The sequence below is a fragment of the Rattus norvegicus genome, chromosome 20, assembly GCF_021556685.1.
Source record: "Rattus norvegicus strain SHRSP/BbbUtx chromosome 20, alternate assembly SHRSP_T2T, whole genome shotgun sequence".
Classification (NCBI taxonomy): Eukaryota; Metazoa; Chordata; class Mammalia; order Rodentia; family Muridae; genus Rattus; species Rattus norvegicus.
The window spans coordinates 2932127-2949023 of record NC_141553.1 but is presented as its reverse complement, the minus strand read 5'-3'; the positions used below and the strand labels follow the sequence as shown (position 1 = coordinate 2949023).

General features: G+C 49.3%; 1 protein-coding gene and 1 pseudogene across 2 annotated transcripts; both read left to right on the top strand.

Annotated features, from left to right (window-relative positions):
- Window positions 1–28: 28 nt before the first annotated feature.
- Window positions 29–15905, top strand: Ppp1r10 (protein phosphatase 1, regulatory subunit 10). 2 transcript variants are annotated; one of them, XM_087598286.1, is made up of 20 exons: window positions 29–209; window positions 817–1334; window positions 6825–6942; window positions 7528–7614; window positions 7736–7871; window positions 8313–8364; window positions 9483–9560; window positions 9682–9855; window positions 10043–10148; window positions 10237–10349; window positions 10804–10904; window positions 11074–11221; window positions 11301–11459; window positions 11574–11820; window positions 12123–12186; window positions 12275–12469; window positions 12764–12839; window positions 13067–13180; window positions 13294–13845; window positions 14106–15905. In XM_087598286.1, exons 3-20 carry the CDS (start codon window positions 6836–6838, stop codon window positions 14213–14215), a joined length of 2619 nt encoding a protein of 872 aa, XP_087454412.1. In that variant the 5' UTR covers window positions 29–209; window positions 817–1334; window positions 6825–6835; the 3' UTR covers window positions 14216–15905.
- Window positions 15525–15877, top strand: Rpl39-ps13 (ribosomal protein L39, pseudogene 13; annotated as a pseudogene).
- Window positions 15906–16897: the final 992 nt, after the last annotated feature.

Here is a 16897-nt window from a genome sequence, read left to right as displayed (position 1 = left end):
AAGAACGACTGCGCATGCGCCGGACAAGGACTAGGGCGGGGCCAAGGACCTGCCCCGCAAGGCGGAAGGCGGCAGCTCACGTGCCTAAGGACGGAAGCGTCAAAGGGCGGGGTCCGCGGAGGGACGCGAATTTAAACTGCGTCACAATCGAACTAGCGTTCAAAATTGCATTTCTCCCGGACCAGTCACGATGGCTCATAAATTCCATGGTTAGTGTTTAACACGAAAGCAATTTTGATTGCGATTTTGACTAAGGTGCTCCCAGTGCGCATGCGTACGGTCGTTTCGACCAACCGAGGGTGAGACACGTTTGCCCGGGCGGAAGTGTTGGGGGCAGAGGAAGGGGAGGTGCCGGACACGGCGATCACGCGCTGGCTCCGAGGTGATCCGAAGGAGACGGAAGAGGGGATTAAGGGAAGGGACTCCAGGAAAGTGGAGGAGGGACGTCCAATCCGCGGGCGACCCGGCTTTTACTGTGGCCAATCAGCGTTCGCCTCGCGCACAATGTGTCACGACGAGGGCGGTTCTCCATCACGTTAGGGTGCGTTGGGCGGTGGCCGGGTATAAAAGACTCCGCCCGAGCGGGCGGCCGCCATTCTGGGGTTCGTTTAGAGGTAAGTTTGGGTGCTCCGTCGCTTTGAGGGTAACGTTTTGCCGAGAGCGGTTGGCCGGGGAAGTGGGGTGTTTTTTGAATTTACTGGGCAGCCGCATTTTTACCTAATGCGGCTGCATCCTGGGACAACAAGGAATTTTGAAACGTTTAAAGGCGACCCGTACTGATGACATCTTTCTCCTTTTGTGTTCCTTTTACCCCAGGTTGAATTTTCTCGGAGAAAGACAGGCCGGCCATCAGGAAAACAAACAAGCCTCAGCAACATCTAAACCCTTGAAAGGATCCTGAGAGAGGGGGGAAAGGGAAAACAGCAGCCACCAGCCCAACCACTTGTGTCTTCTGCCCCTCCCCACCTATCTTGCCCACCCCACCAGCCCACGCTGCTTGGGACTTGAAATCTGTGGCCGAAGGACCGTCACCACATAACTTCAAAAATAATCAACCACCCTCCCTACCCAAACCCACCCAATCTCACTCATCCAGCATTTCCTTTTTGGAGTCCACTCAGAATTTTTTTCAACGACCCCCTCTCCCTAATGGAGTTGGGTGGGGGGAAAATGAAAACTGAGTTGGTCTTTACTTTTTTAAGAGACTTTTTGATCCAATGAGGCCCCACAAGTAACTGAGTTTGGGTCCTGGTTGGTTGTTTTATTTTTTTTCCTCCAAAATTTTACCCCTCCCCCCTGAGCCCGAGGTGCTGACGTCGCAAAAAAATTGGATAGTAAGTGTCGAATTTTCAAAAACCAGCCTTGAACAAGAAATCAACGTTTCCCGTTGTGAAACCAAAAATAATGAGAGGAAGAAATGAGACCATAGAACAAACGTAGAGTACTGGAGAAGGACCAATCGGGTCTCTTAAATCTCCATTAAAGGTCCTGTGGGTCTAAACAGTCTTTGTTCTCTCTCCCCTACCACCTGCCTCTTCCCTGCTGTGGAGCAGGCAAGGAGAGGGTGAAGGGAGGGCCAGCCAGTGAGGATTTTGACGGTTAACCCTTGATAATCCAGCAAATTTCCAGACTGCCAAAGCATAAGCCTTTGCTATTATAAGGAGGAATGGTTACCTTCCTCTGGTTAGCAGTCTTCAAAAGGGTTAATGAGCTCACATACAAAAGATGGTGGATCTTGTGGCCCAGAAGTCCCACTTCTTTGTGTGTGAGACAAGCAGAACGCCTTTCAATTTGCCAGATTAATAAGCAATCTGTACATAAAGATTGCAGGGTAAGGAGATGGGCAGAGAGAAATATTAGCTGGCTATGTCTTTAAAGTGATTGTTAAATCCTCTCAGTTTTAATGTAATTTGCTTGGGATATATTGTGTGGTTAAAATAGGTGGCAATCTAGGAATAAAGATTGCAAGACACTTAAATTTAGGGCAAAATATAATCATAGTAACAAGTACATACAATATAACATTTGGGGAGGTAAAGAATGTCTTGTGATTGTTTCAGCTTGCATAGGTTATTTAAAGGCAAAATGATTAACATTTTAACTTGATACTTTTTAGTGGGTGGTGGATACAGCTAAGAGGGTGGAAAGGTTGGGAAATGTGGAACTCAGGAAGATAACTTTAAAAGCCATTAGTGCATTTGAATGCTATCTTTTCTAGAAGATTTGTGTCGTTAAAAGAACTTTTTTCTTCCCTGCTTCAAATATGGCGACTTTTCCTTGTCCTTTTGTCTTGCAAGCGGCGTTGCAGGTTGTGTCTTGACCCATTTTTCTCCTGTGTCCCCCCCCCCCCTCAGTCCTATTTGTTGAGGGGTCCAAATCCTCCTCCTTGCCCTTTATAGGGAGGATTGGGGTGGTCGGTGTAGTAGCAAATTGAATTTGAGGTGCAAATTCATATTCTTAACCCGCAAGAAATTGTATATTAATTGGTTTTATTTTCAGTAGTAGGCTCTTAGACTTAATTAAGATAGGTCAAGTTGAGGGTGGTGGCCGGGGGGATGACTTCTGGTTTACTTAGTGCCTTATAGTGTAAGTAAAGCTGCCGGCAGATCTGGCCGCCGGCTTTTAAGTTTTGAATCCTCTCCATAACAAAATGGCGTCCCTCCTTTGTTTTTCTCTTTTGCCAGTCAGCTTAGGGCTTCCCTAGAAGCTTGGTCAAGGGGGAGGAGCCACTATGAAAGGTGATGTAATCAGCTTGCTTCCTCTCTGAAAACTCCACCCCCAAGCAGATGCCTTCTCTCCCCTTGCAGATTGCTGCTGGGGAGAATAGTTTTTTTCTTGTTTTCTTTTATCTTTTATGAAATATCTTACAGGGATAAAAGCTTAATGAACACTAGGGAGGGAGGCTGTCCTTGTCCTTGTGTAGCTCTAGGTTTTGTGTTTAACAGTCCATTGCCTTGATTTTCACCTTCCTCTCATCACAACTGCTTGGACCTATTCCCTGCTTCAGTTGATAGGGGTGAAAACCAATCCAACCCCGACTGCTTTAGCTCTGAGAGACTGGGGCAAGACACAGGGCTTGTAACACGAGTAGACAATTGGGCCTGATGAGCTGCAGTGTGCCATGCTGCTCAGGATGGGTCCTTGTACTTCCTGAATATTGGTTGCTTTGTGTCAGTCTGGTGGGGAGGGTGGGTACTTGTAGGACTCTCTTGTAAACCATCCTTATTCTCACCTCTCAGTTTGGGGATAAACTTTGTGCTCAGTGCTATCACCTGCAGTTGCTTAGTTCCTGTATGTTGGCACTAGGATGAGAAGTGAATCTTTAGGAAAGGAGGCTGCAGTTGTAAACTCGAGGCAGGGGGAGTCAAGCTACGGTTTCTGGTAAGCAAAACATTTCTGGTATTACATTTCACAACCTTTCTTTTTCCCAAAGAGTCACCTTTTTGAATTTCTTTTTCCTTGATTCCTAAAAAGAAATTCCATTAAAGCGTTGAGGAGAGGAATGTCCTCTTCCTCCCTGCTGAGTGCTGGGGCAGTTGGTGCATGTTGAGAGCCACGCCCGTGAGGGCAGTACTGGGCGCCTGGTTCCTTAGCTCTTCCCCAACTTTTTCAAAGTCAAGTCTTTGACATTTTCTTCATATACTTTTCATTTTTTATTTAAAGTCCTGCGTTGAAGTGTGGAGTTTCTAGGCAGTTTGTAAGCCTTTTGTCCTGCTGTCCTATAGTGACTTGGGTGCAACAGGGCTAATTTTCTGCTGGGTGTGGATTCTCATTGCTTGGACTTCTGATTGAATGGGAGGGCCTCTTCCACATGTCTATTTACCACACGTCTTTTTTATCTTTTAAGCAGTTTGCCAGGTACCTCTGCAGCACACCTACCTTGGGACCTGAATGTTCCATCCACTGGGGTTCCTGATCTCTAGTGAGCAGGGGATTAGTAAAGAAGGCCTTATGTGGGAGATGAAAAACAAGGCCTTCTAGGGAACCTTGGAGAATCTGATTCTTACAGAGCTGCCAGCTTTCTAGGAACAGGGTGGTGAATGTAATTTTGTATCTTTATTAAAAGCCAAACACTCTTCCTAAGGAGTTTAAGAGATTTTCAAAATAAAGGTGAGGCAAGAGTAGGGCCTCATTATGCAAGGATATAGAACCTTGAGAACCACCTGAGACAGTTCACCCACTGTTGGGTCATAGCAGGAAGCTCTTGAGACACTGAGGGAAGACAACCCAGGTCAGAACAAAGAAGAGCTAGGGCTTCTTTTCCCTCTTGTTTGAAGACCTTTTTAAAGCTGCCTGGCTTGCATGGACCTTGTGTCCTGAACTGATTCAGGATTCAGTGGTGATAGATGATTAGTAAATAGTCAGGATCAATGTTTCCCCACCATTTTAAACCAAACAACCCTGAAATTCATTTTGAAGTCGAGTAGGAATTTAGTGTCTAGTAAGAACTGCAGGACATCCCCAGCACTTAGAAGGTAGAGGTACGTCACAGGAGATGATCCCTTGTCTCCTTTTGTCTGTGGCCTTCATGGAGATTAGCAGCTGGTTAACCAAAAGAAAAGAAAACATGACCTGAGTTCTTTGTGGTTACAGAAAGTTCCCTCAACTTCAAACTCCAGAGCAGGAGTGGGGAACCCTTGAGCGCTGTCCCTGCCCGTCCGGGTCATCGCATTATTGGGCCTTCACCACATATGATGGATTCTTCCTTTGTTCCCACTGGAAGACCTTATATCGTGCCTGTGAAAATGGCCTAGGTTGTAAGGCACCTAGGGTTCCTAACAAGGAGTCAATACTGAAGAAAAGGCACTGAGCACATTTTACTATGAGGAGACGAGGTCAACCATCCTCCCAATATCCACAGTTGTGGGAAACGCATCTTAATGTCTGTCCTGTCTCCCAGCTTCTTTGGCTACTGTGCCTTTGTGTTTACATGAGTGGGCATGTTAAGTACCTAGGTCCCATTTCCAGCAGAGGGCACTAGACATGCTCACTCTGTACTCATTGGTGCAGTTCTCTAAAGGCCGTCCTCTGCCTTGTCTGCTCACTGAGTGAGGGGCATTAGAGTCAGGCCTGTTAGTTCATGGTAGATACACAAAAGAGGTGTGCTTAGATCTGGGTTTCAATCCGCTGTTTTCAGAGGGGTGAGGCAATGTTCAAGATTTGTCAAATTGCATACATTTTTATTTGGGCTTCTGTTAGATTTATGTGAATATAAACTCCCTACTCTAGATTGCTTGTGTGTATCTTTACCTTGGGCCCATCCATCCCTTTTCCAGATATCTGTTGTATACCTGGAATTTCTACAGATCACTGTCTGAGGACACAGGGGCATTTCTCTCTGTGTGCAGATAGCCTCACAGCAGTGGATTTGCCCTCCCCTTAGCTTGTGAACATTTCCAGTGTTGAATGTCTCCTCTGTCCTCCAGTTCCAGGGTATTGGGTGGCAGCGGTTAACAAGGTCTGCTCGGTGCTTAGCATTTCTTGCCTGCATCTCTCCCCCATGTTCATCCCACAGGCATCAGACTGCAGAGCAGAGACTGCTGCCACCCCTCCTTTCTCTGTACCTCTTTGCTGCTCTTGCTACTGCCCTGGGTTATTAGGAAGTTCACCTTTAAAGCTGACTTTCTTTGTTTACACTCTAAATTTTTTTTTATCTTGTTTTATCTGGAGAATCACTCTTGTCTGACAGCCTCTTTACCCACGTTAAATAGTCCTTTTTAGCACATCTTTTCTGGCTTGTCTGAGGGGAAAACTGATTTGAATTGCAAGACTCTTATTATCTGTAGGAAATGCAGTGATTTTTGTTTAGACTTTTTCACCCTTGGGACTGCCTTGTTGCTGTGATGTGCAGGATGTAGAGGCCCTCTCTTTCCTGCCCACTCGGGCCTGGTCATCTCAGCTGCTCAGGAGGCCTGTGTCTTTGTTTCTCAGAGGCTAGTGCTGATAGAAGTATGACTGAAACCCCCAGTCAGAACCAGAGCAGCTCTGATTCTCTCTCTGCGACTGTAGAAGTGGCTTCCTATTCATGGCACTCACTCCTGTGCCAGCCTGGTTTGAAGTGGTGTCCCGTTTTCCTTGGCTTTACCTTCATTATTTTTGGTTCCTGGTTTCTTGGGAGTTTGAAGAGTGGGGAGTCCTGAGGGCAGGAAAGGGTCAGGTTTGCAACTTTGCTTCAGAAACCACAAGCTAACTTTCTCTTGAACTTTGGAACAATAAAAGCTTGTTTGGTGTTTGTCCAGTGAGTAGCTTTATTCAGGGCTGATGAGAGCCTGCCTGTCTCCTCTTCAGGCAGCTTCTCTCAGTTCCCTAGGGAAGGGCTCTGCTCAGGGCCTGGCTGTTTTCTCATCCACCACTTCAGCTGACTCATTCTTCCACCTGTGATTATGATCTTAAACAGCCAAGATAAAGGGATTGACTTCTGGAGATAGGATGATTGATTGTTAAATTTTTAACCCAGATACCTCGGGTTGTCCTAATTATCTTAGGAAGCTGTAACTGCCCAGCTCACCAAAATTACCACCAGCTGACTGGGGACAGGACCTTAGCATGAGGAAGTGAGCGCCATACCATGGGTCTTAGCCTTGGTACATTCTTGAAGTGTAACTCAAAGTTGGTGTCTTCATTAACCACAAGCTTAAGTTGTCAAGGCTATTTTGTGAGCACAGATCTAATCTTTCTTATCTAGGAAATGGTACACTTGAACATAAATTTGTCACTGAGTTTTAATTGGGCCAATGGGTTTTATTAGAGGGATAAGTTAGTGGACCTATCTTTGCCACCCATTTATCCTGTTGGTTTTTGTTTTTTTTTTTCTTTTACCTCAGAAGCCACCATCATGGGTTCAGGACCCATAGACCCCAAAGAACTTCTCAAGGGCCTAGATAGCTTCCTTACTCGGGATGGAGAAGTGAAGAGTGTGGATGGAATTGCCAAGATCTTCAGGTGAGTCTGTGCCCTCAGGTCTCTTACCGTAGAGGAGAGCACATGCAGTGAGACTGGGTCAGAGAGCAGTGATTTCCGGCCATGTTGGAAGCTGGGGATTTGATCCATAGTCCCAAGCGTCTTCATGGGGTGACACCAAGGGAGCATAGAAACCAACCCTTGGCTTGTTTTTGGGTCATGTTGTGCCTACCCAAAATGTCATTTTCCTTGGGCGTTCCTTAACGCTTGCAAAAGCAGTCTTAGATTAGACTGCCCTGGAGGCGGTTGCCTCTGCATTGAGACAGGAGGGATGCTCTCCCAGGTGGCTTGGGTGCCTTCCATCCTCCCTTGGGTTTTTATGACTCTAGATTCATTCCACAATCCTAGACACCTGGTGGATTAAAAATATTCATCAGGGAGCTCCAGGACTGCCAGGGTTAGAGTCTTTGCTGGAGATTAGTCAGCATGGTGCCCACTTGTGCCTGTCATCCTAGCTTTCAGGAAAGGAGGCTAGCCTGGGCTAATAAGACTCTTGACTCTGACATTTGAATACTAATAATACTCAAAGTTGAGTACTGACTAATGACTGACTGACTCCTCTTCCAGTCTAATGAAGGAGGCACGAAAGATGGTGAGTCGATGCACGTACTTGAATATTATCCTGCAGACCCGGGTGCCGGAGGTGCTAGTCAAGTAAGTGTAGCACAGGCGGCTGGACGGGAGGTTGTGATGGCAGGCTGGTTTCTGGGCATGTGAACTTGCTAGTTCTAGAACCAAGGAAGGCTTACCATGTTCTGTTCCTACCTGCCCACAGGTTTATTGACGTCGGCGGCTACAAGCTTCTGAACAGTTGGTTAACGTATTCAAAGACGACCAACAACATTCCTCTCCTACAGCAGATTCTGCTGACTCTGCAGCACCTCCCACTGACTGTGGACCACCTCAAGCAGGTATCTTTAGGCTTCACCCCCACTTTTCCTCTCTGGGCTAACCCAGATGAAGGGAAGCTTGCTTCAGGCCTGATGGGTGGCAGCAGTCTGGGATTTGAGGTAGAAGAGCAGAGGAAAATGGGAATTTCAAAGTGGGAGACTGGGTTTGTCTCTGTTATCAGGCATATGGTATAGGACTTTTCATATATCTGAACCTCCGTTTCTCATCTCTAAAATGGGAAGAAGTCCAGTGGTGCATGCCTTTAGTGGGCTTTTGTGAGTTCAAGTCCTGCCTTAACCTACATAGTGGGTTCTAGGCCACCCAGGTTACAAAGATAGACCCTTTCTTAGAAGATAAAAGTACCTCCAGGTTTTGGAGAAGGTTGAAGTGCAGTGCAGTCAAGAGATGGGATGGTTGGTGCTGAGTGAGCTCCCTCTGTTCACCACCTCCTCTTCTTCCAGAACAACACAGCGAAGCTAGTGAAGCAGCTCAGCAAGTCAAGCGAGGACGAAGGTGGGTGCCAACCTCCTGCCTGCACCGGGCTCCGACGGGCACATCGATCTGGGTTGCCGTCTCCTTTACTGGCTGTCCCTTCATTTTGCCTGTTCATTCCTCCCTCTAACCCTCCCTCCTTCCCTTTTTCTATGTCTTTCTGAGAGATGAATTTCTCCATGTAGCCCTGGCTGTCCTGGGACTCACTATGCAGACCACGCTGGTCTCAGCTCAGAGCTTACTTGCCTCTGTCCCCAGGATACTGGAACCGAAGGTGTGCGCCACCACGCCCAGCTTTTGATCGATCCCTCTCTGCCTCGATTCCAAATGAAATGCACTCATTTTTTCACATTGAATATGCCTCGATTCCAAATGAAATGCACTCATTTTTTCACATTGAATATGCCTATCAGGAAACATTTCTGTAGGAGTGTTCTCTTTGCCATTGTTTCTTTATTTGATGTGGCATCTCTTTGTATAGCCCTGGCTGACCTGCAACTCACTTTGTAGACCAGGTTTGCCTCAAACTGGTCTGGCCTTAGAGCTGGCCTGACCTTGAACCCATAGCAGTCTGTTTGAGTACTGGAATTAGAGGCATGGGCTTTGAAACCCAGCAACAAGGCTTATCTGTCCTGATAAAAGTTGATTTATCCTTTTGTTTAATGAAAATGGCCAGCCAAGTCCTTTGATGTCAAGGGAGCTTCTGACGGAGTCTGCAGTTCTTCTCTGTGTAGAACTATTCCTAAAGGCGAGGGACCCACTTTGCTTTAAATCACAATACTGGGCTTTAGGGGTATTTATGTTTCTGGGGAGTAAACACCAGGGCACTCTGCATGCTGGGTAAGAAGTTAAGCATTAAGTGGAAACTACATGGTAGCTTTCTACCCTTTTTAGTTTTATTCTCAACGTTTGGTTCTTTGAGATACTGACATTTTATAATCTTACGATGTCTTGAGTGCCCTTAATGACTGAGAGGATACGTCCCGGGCAGAGGATGCTCACTGTCTCCCTCATCTCTCCCCAACTGGCTCTAGACTTTTTTCTTATTTGAATAAAGGGTTGTTTTGTTGTTGTTGTTATTATTGTTGTTTTTTTTTAATTGGAAATACTAAATTATTGCTCCCATTTTTCACCTTCAGAGCTCCGGAAATTGGCATCAGTCCTTGTCAGTGACTGGATGGCTGTCATCCGCTCCCAGAGTAGCACCCAGCCTGCAGGTAAGGAAGGTCCAGGGCTCTTTACCCAGGTAGCCCTTGGAGTCCTGAGGCTAGTTTTTGACCTATGACGATCTCTGTTTATCCAGATGAGACTCTTAACTGCTTTGTTTTTCTATAACAGAGAAAGATAAGAAGAAAAGGAAGGAAGAGGGGAAAAGTCGAACCACGCTTCCTGAGCGGCCTTTGACTGAAGTGAAGGCTGAAACCCGGGCTGAGGAAGCCCCAGAGAAGAAGAAGGAGAAGCCCAAGTCACTTAGAACTACGGCACCCAGTCATGCCAAGTTCCGTTCTACTGGTAAGGCGGTTAGCTGGCTTGCAGGACCAGTCCAGTGCACAGTCAGTGCCTCTGGCTACTAGTTTGATTTCGATATCAAACTCTTGAGAAGGGAAGGAGGGTAAAGGAGGAGCTGGGGCACTTATTCATGGAGGGGGTGGTAACAGGGAGGAACAGTGAGAGTCACAGTCAACATGTTTCTCCTCAGGACTGGAGCTGGACACCCCATCTTTGGTGCCTGTGAAGAAGAACTCCAGCACTGTGGTTGTGTCAGACAAGTACAACCTGAAGCCCATCCCCCTCAAGCGGCAGAGGTATGGGCACTGGTGTAGGTTTCCAAGGAGCCTGGGCCTTTGGAGAGAAGTGGGAGTTGGGAGATTTTTGACTGCCTTTCCTTTGCAGTGCCACAGCTGCTCCAGGCGATGCTGCCCCGCCTGCAGAGAAGAAGTACAAGCCCCTCAACACAACCCCCAATACCACCAAAGAAATTAAAGTGAAGATCATCCCCCCACAGCGTGAGTAGGCCTGGAGTGCCCTTGGCACAGGGAACTCTTCTGGGTGGGGGAAGACTTGCCCTTGAGAACCACCCTTCCTTTGCTCTCCCTATGATGTCTTGGCATCTTAGACTTTTGTACCTCTAGAAGTCCCCATCCATAAGAGTCACGTTAGATAAGTTGCAAGAAGCCATGCCCTCTCAAGTGATGAGCTTAGCAAGCTGTCTCCCTCCTGGCTGGACCCTCTGTGGTGGTGTCAGCAGCTTGCGTAGTGAATTGTGCATTCGTTAGTTGTGATAGTCATGGCTTTCTGCCACAAGAAAGATGGCATAGTGGAAGATGGTTCCTCCTGTGTGAACCTGGCTTCCTGGTCACTGGGCAGGGCCCCCTGGCCTGCTTGTGTTTCTGTGGACTGTCGCTGGCAAAGGATTGTGAAGGAGGTCCGAGATCCTCTAACTGCTCTTTCCTTCTGTAGCCATGGAGGGCCTTGGTTTTCTGGATGCTCTCAATTCCGCCCCTGTCCCAGGCATCAAAATTAAGAAGAAGAAGAAGGTTCTATCACCTACTGCTGCCAAGGTGAGTTTCTGTGATAGGGTACATGGGGCACAGAGGCTAGGAGCTGTTGAGGGTGACAGCAAGGACTTCCTTCTGGGGTGAGGCAGGGTGGGGCCATTGGGCATTTAGGATCATGGTCTGTCTCCTGGGTGTCTTGTCAGCTCATTGGCTACTTTCTCTCTCATGACAGCCCAGCCCTTTTGAAGGGAAAACAAGCACTGAGCCAAGCACAGCCAAACCTTCCTCCCCAGAGCCTGCAGCCCCCGCTGAGCCCATGGACACAGACCGTCCTGGCACCCCTGTCCCCGCTGTGGAAGTCCCGGAGCTCATGGATGCAGGTAACCTACTGTGCTTGGGCTCGGGGCGTCTCTCGGTGTCGGCGGCTGGGTCTGTGGCTGAAACTTGTCTTGCTTGCAGCCTCTTCGGAGCCAGGAGCTCTGGATGCAAAGCCTGTGGAAAGCCCTGGAGATCCCAACCAGCTGACTCGAAAGGGCAGAAAGAGAAAAACTGTGACGTGGCCTGAGGAGGGCAAGCTGAGGGAGTATTTCTACTTCGAACTGGATGAAACTGAGCGAGGTATACTGCCAGCTCTGCATGAGTCTGAGTGCGGCAGTCTCTGCGTGCTGGGGTTGGAGTCTGAATGTGGGTAGTCTCACTTACCTGTCCTCTTGCCTTCTGCCTCCCCTGCAGTGAATGTGAACAAGATCAAGGACTTTGGGGAGGCTGCTAAGCGTGAGATACTGTCGGACCGACATGCTTTTGAGACAGCCCGGCGACTAAGCCATGACAATATGGAGGAGAAAGTGCCCTGGGTATGTCCCAGGCCTCTGGTTCTGCCCTCACCTCTTGTCATCCCTGGAAGCAACAGCCAGGAGCGATACATCCAGGCTGAGCGGGAGAAGGGCATCCTTCAGGAGCTCTTCCTGAACAAGGAGAGGTGAGGAGAGGTGTGCAGTGCCTGTGCGGTGGGGAGTCAGGGAGGCACCACAGAGAGCTTGGACAGCCAGGCATAGTGGTGGATGACTTTAATCCCAGAATTCATTCAGGAGGGAGGCAGGTCTCTTGTGAGTTCAAAGCCAGCATGGTCTACAAAGTAAGTTCCAGGACAGTCAGGACTATTAGACAGAAAAACCTTGTCTCAAAAAAACAAAAACAAAAGAAAAAGCTGTCTTGGGACTGAATTAATGTAACTGTGGTTCCTGTTCTCTCCTTTGCCCTCGCCCGCGGCGTTGGAAACAGTCCTCACGAGCCTGATCCTGAGCCGTATGAACCCATTCCTCCCAAACTCATCCCCTTGGATGAGGTGAGTGGCTGTCACTGTTGTGGTGGGAAGCGACGGCAAGCGCTCATGGAGGAGGCTGTTCTCTACAACCCTGGCTCGTTTCTTCTAGGAGTGCGCCATGGATGAGACTCCGTATGTTGAGACCCTGGAGCCTGGAGGGTCTGGTGGCTCACCTGATGGAGCAGGAGGCTCCAAGCTGCCTCCAGTTCTGGCCAATCTTATGGGGAGCATGGGAGCAGGGAAGAGCCCCCAGGGCCCTGGAGGCGGTGGCATCAATGTTCAGGAGATCCTCACTTCCATAATGGTATGTGAGTCCTTTTCCTCACACAAGCCTCCCCATACTGTCCTCAGAGTCTCTGACTCTTCCTTCACCCTAGGTTTTAGTTTTGGATGTGTCTTTTGGGTTTTTTTGTTTTGTTTTCATTTATAGTGCCGCGCGTGCGCGCTGGGTTTCAATTTGTGAAAAAGTCTCACTGTGTAGCCCAGGCTTGCCAGGGACAGCCTGTATCCCATGCCTGGCTTATCCCAGTTCCTGCCTTCCATTTACATGCTAAGTTCTTGCTGACACTCCCTTAACTGCCATTTTTCTTGCTCACAGGGCAGTCCAAACAACCACCCTTCAGAGGAGCTGCTGAAACAGCCAGACTACTCAGACAAGCTGAAGCAGATGCTGGGTAATCCTCAGAGCCAGCCACTAGGGCTGGGGGAGGATGTCTAAGCAGGGTTGGGGGATGCAGAGTTTTCCAGACACTGTTGCCACTGGGCAAGAACTGGGAGGGGAAAGGGACAGAGAGCACAGCTCTGCCAGGTTGGTCTGAGGTTAGTTGGGCACACTAGTGGGAAGCCATGCCTTACATACAGAATTTACCTCCTGATGGTTTTACTCTTGTTTGATTTACAGTGCCACATGGGCTCCTAGGTCCTGGTCCTGTAGCCAATGGCTTCCCACCAGGAGGCCCTGGGGGCCCCAAGGGTATGCAGCATTTCCCCCCTGGTCCTGGAGGGCCCATGCCAGGTAGGTGAGAGGGTTTCAGTGGGGCCGTTTCAGCCTGGCGACAGCCAGGAGTCAGCCCAGGAGTCAGTAGTGCTAGAATATGATGGATAACCGATTCTTTTCCCTTCTAACAGGTCCCCATGGAGGCCCTGGTGGACCAGTGGGTCCACGTCTCCTGGGTCCCCCACCACCTTCTCGGGGAGGTGATCCATTCTGGGATGGCCCAGGTGACCCCATGCGAGGTGGCCCAATGCGTGGGGGTCCAGGACCTGGTCCTGGACCATACCACAGAGGCCGAGGGGGTCGTGGAGGAAATGAACCGCCACCACCCCCTCCATTCCGAGGAGCCAGAGGAGGTCGTTCTGGAGGAGGCCCCCCAAATGGCCGAGGGGGTCCTGGTGGAGGTGGCATGGTTGGAGGTGGTGGGCACCGCCCCCATGAAGGCCCTGGAGGGAGCATGGGCAGTGGACATCGGTCTCATGAGGGCCCTGGAGGGAGCATGGGCAGTGGACATCGGTCTCATGAAGGCCCTGGACACGGGGGACCCCATGGCCACCGGCCACATGACGTCCCTAGCCATCGAGGCCACGACCATCGAGGGCCACCACCTCATGAACACCGCGGTCATGATGGCCATGGGGGAGGCGGCCACCGAGGGCATGATGGAGGCCACAGTCACGGAGGAGGTAAGGGCATGCCCAGGGTCCCACGTGTAGATTTCAGTGTCCCTCACCCTTATCTGTAGGGCAGAGGGAAGGTACAAAGGACAAGGTGAAGCTCCATCTCCCTACAGAGAGAGATGAGGCTCTCTGTGTACAAGGAAGGCAGTTACCACCCCCATCTTTACATCAGCCCCCGGTCCTATAGATGTCTGAGGACGGGGTGGGAGGGTGGTGGTGATGGTGACCCCTTAGCAGTTTCTGACCTTTGTGCCATTGTCCCACAGACATGTCAAACCGCCCTGTCTGCCGACACTTCATGATGAAGGGCAACTGCCGCTATGAGAACAACTGTGCCTTCTACCACCCAGGGGTCAACGGGCCCCCACTGCCCTAGGCCTGCCTGCCCTACCCGCACCCCTGTGGACTGCAGCTTTGCTCCTTCCACTTGGTTATGGCTTCTGTGAGGCCCACTTTCCTTTTCCCCAGCTGATGAGGAGCCGGCCCCCTCAGTTCCCACCTGGTTGGGTTTCTGGGGGTTTCTGATTCCTGGTGTGCATTGATGTACATATTCCCTCCAGTCTGGAGCGGAGAGGAGAGAGACTGGACTGCTGAGACGGCTGGCTTCACTTTGTGAGGAGATTTGCCCTGTGCCCCAAACCCCTTCCAGTATTAGCCCCGATGCCTGAGAACCTGAAGCCGGCCACCCTGGAGACCTCTGCTCTCCACATGCACACGGAACTGAGTTGGTCAGCTGCACTTAGGAAACCGTCCAAGCTAAGCTCATTATCTTCACAGGGTGAGGGGGTGGTGAGGGGTACCATATATCCCACTGCACTGAGGGCTCAAGCTGGCTGAAGCTGAGTTCTGGAACTACCCCCCACTTGTGCCCCACATGGGCCAGTCACTGTTGAGTCCTTTCTCAAGAAGGACTGCAACTGTTACTTCCCAGGTCATCGTGGGTCTGCTAGGTTCAGTGATGGCACATTCATATCTGTGTCCAGTGGAAGTTGTATCTGGCAGAGGGGTGGCCTGTAGTGTTGGGCCACTCTTGCCTACAGCCATTTTCGAGACTCCGTGAGGCCAGCTTTCATTAACTTTAGCCGGGTATACCGGGCCTGACGCACTACATGCACTGCCTTTGGGAGTGGGCTGGCTCCTTACCCCGTAAGGAGCCCTGTCAGTGAGGCTTCCTGGGTAGACTCAGCAGGAGGGGCCCTTCCCAGTCCTCTCCTCCCCCTGTCTTGGCATCAGTTGTTTTCTATGAAAACAGTGGGTTGGTTTTGTGCAGGGTCTTGGGTTAGAACCAATGGATTTGAGGAGTTTTTTCTTTTGGTTTTGTATATTTTGTACATTAATAATAAACAGTGGAAAGAGAAGCAGCTCATTTAACCCCTGGTGTGTTTGATTTCTTTTAATAAAAGGAAAGCTAGGGCCGCAGAGCTAGCTTGGCTTTAGAGCAATTGCAGAGGCGTGGGGTTCAACTTCTTGTGATAACTCCAGTTCTCAGGAAATGTTGTGCTAGCTAGTTTTATGCCATCTTGACACAAGCTAGAGTCACCTGATGGAGGGAAGCCTCGATTGAGAAAATGCCTCTATAAGATCAATTAGTAGGGAGTTTTCTAAACTAGAGATTGACACCCCATTGGTGGTGCCATCCCTGGGCTGGCAGCCCTGGGTTCCATAAGAAAGCAGGCTGAGGCTCTCTTCTCCTTTCCTCCGCCATCGTGCGCTCTGCGCCTGATTCAGATCCTCGCCATGTCTTCTCACAAGACTTTCAGAATCAAGCGATTCCTGGCAAAGAAACAAAAGCAAAATCGTCCTATTCCTCAATGGATTCGGATGAAAACTGGTAACAAAATCAGGTACAACTCTAAGAGAAGACACTGGAGGAGAACGAAGCTGGGTCTATAAGGAGTCACACTACGGCCAGACTGAGGATTTCTACTGAATCACCGTCATCGATCAGTCCGACCAGATGGATTTCAACATTTTTAACCTAGAGATTTACTTGTGTCTGAACTAATTTGTCCAGTAATAAAATTTAGAACCTTTCAAAAAAAAAAAAAAAAAAAAAAAAAAAGAAAGCAGGCTGAGGAGCAAGCCAGTAAGCAGCACCCCTCCATGGCCTCTGTACCAGCTCCTGCCTCCAGGTCCCTGCCCTGACTTCCTTCAGGTGTTGAACCAGATATGGAAGTCTAAGCCAAACCAATCCTTTCCTCTTCAAGTTCCATTTAGTCATGGTGTTTGACTACAGTAATAGAAACACTAGAACAATCCGACCCTCTAATGACCTCCACAGGCACCAGGCATTTGTGTGATGTTCATACTTACAAGTAGGCCAAGCAGTCATGCACATGAAATCTAAAAAGAATGAAGGTGGCCAGTGTTTGTTCCTCCAAGCCTGAGCTCCACACGAGAGAAGCCCAGAGTGACCCCTCTGATCTTCATATATTTGGTGTGATGCATGGATACTCGTCCACGCAGAATAATAAGTCAGGGGTTCACAGTGTGAACCTGTCTCGAACAAGAAAAAGTTCTCCAGGATGTCTAGCTCATGAAGCAGGATTCGAAAGGAGGCAGAAGGCCTTGGGGGATACAGACTTGGGGAAGGAGGAGAAACTGGGATGGAAGCAACTAGAGGATGATGGTCCTGATCGCTTGATGTTCACCAGAACCATCTAGGGTTTGTGGGTGTCTTGAATGTTTATTATTCCTAGCACTGGCCACATAGGGCAGCAACCTTTAGTCCTCACAGACACACTGGCCCAGCTTGTGGGAAACAAACCCACCTGCAAGGGTCACGGTCACAGCCTTCCTTGTATTTCTTCAAGGCTCCATTGCTTCAACTTTTTTCTTGTCTCCAAGAAGCCCAAGCCCCATTAGAGAGAACTCAATGTCTTTCCTACATTTTAACTTTAAGGTCAAGAGGCTGGAGTGATGGCTTGACCCAGAGTCGAGTGCCTGCTTCTCTTCCACAGGACTACATTCAGGTCTCAGCACCCATATTAAGTGGCTCACAACTGCCTGGAACCCCAGCTCTAGAGAATCCGAAGCCCTCTTTGGCCTTTGCGCCTCC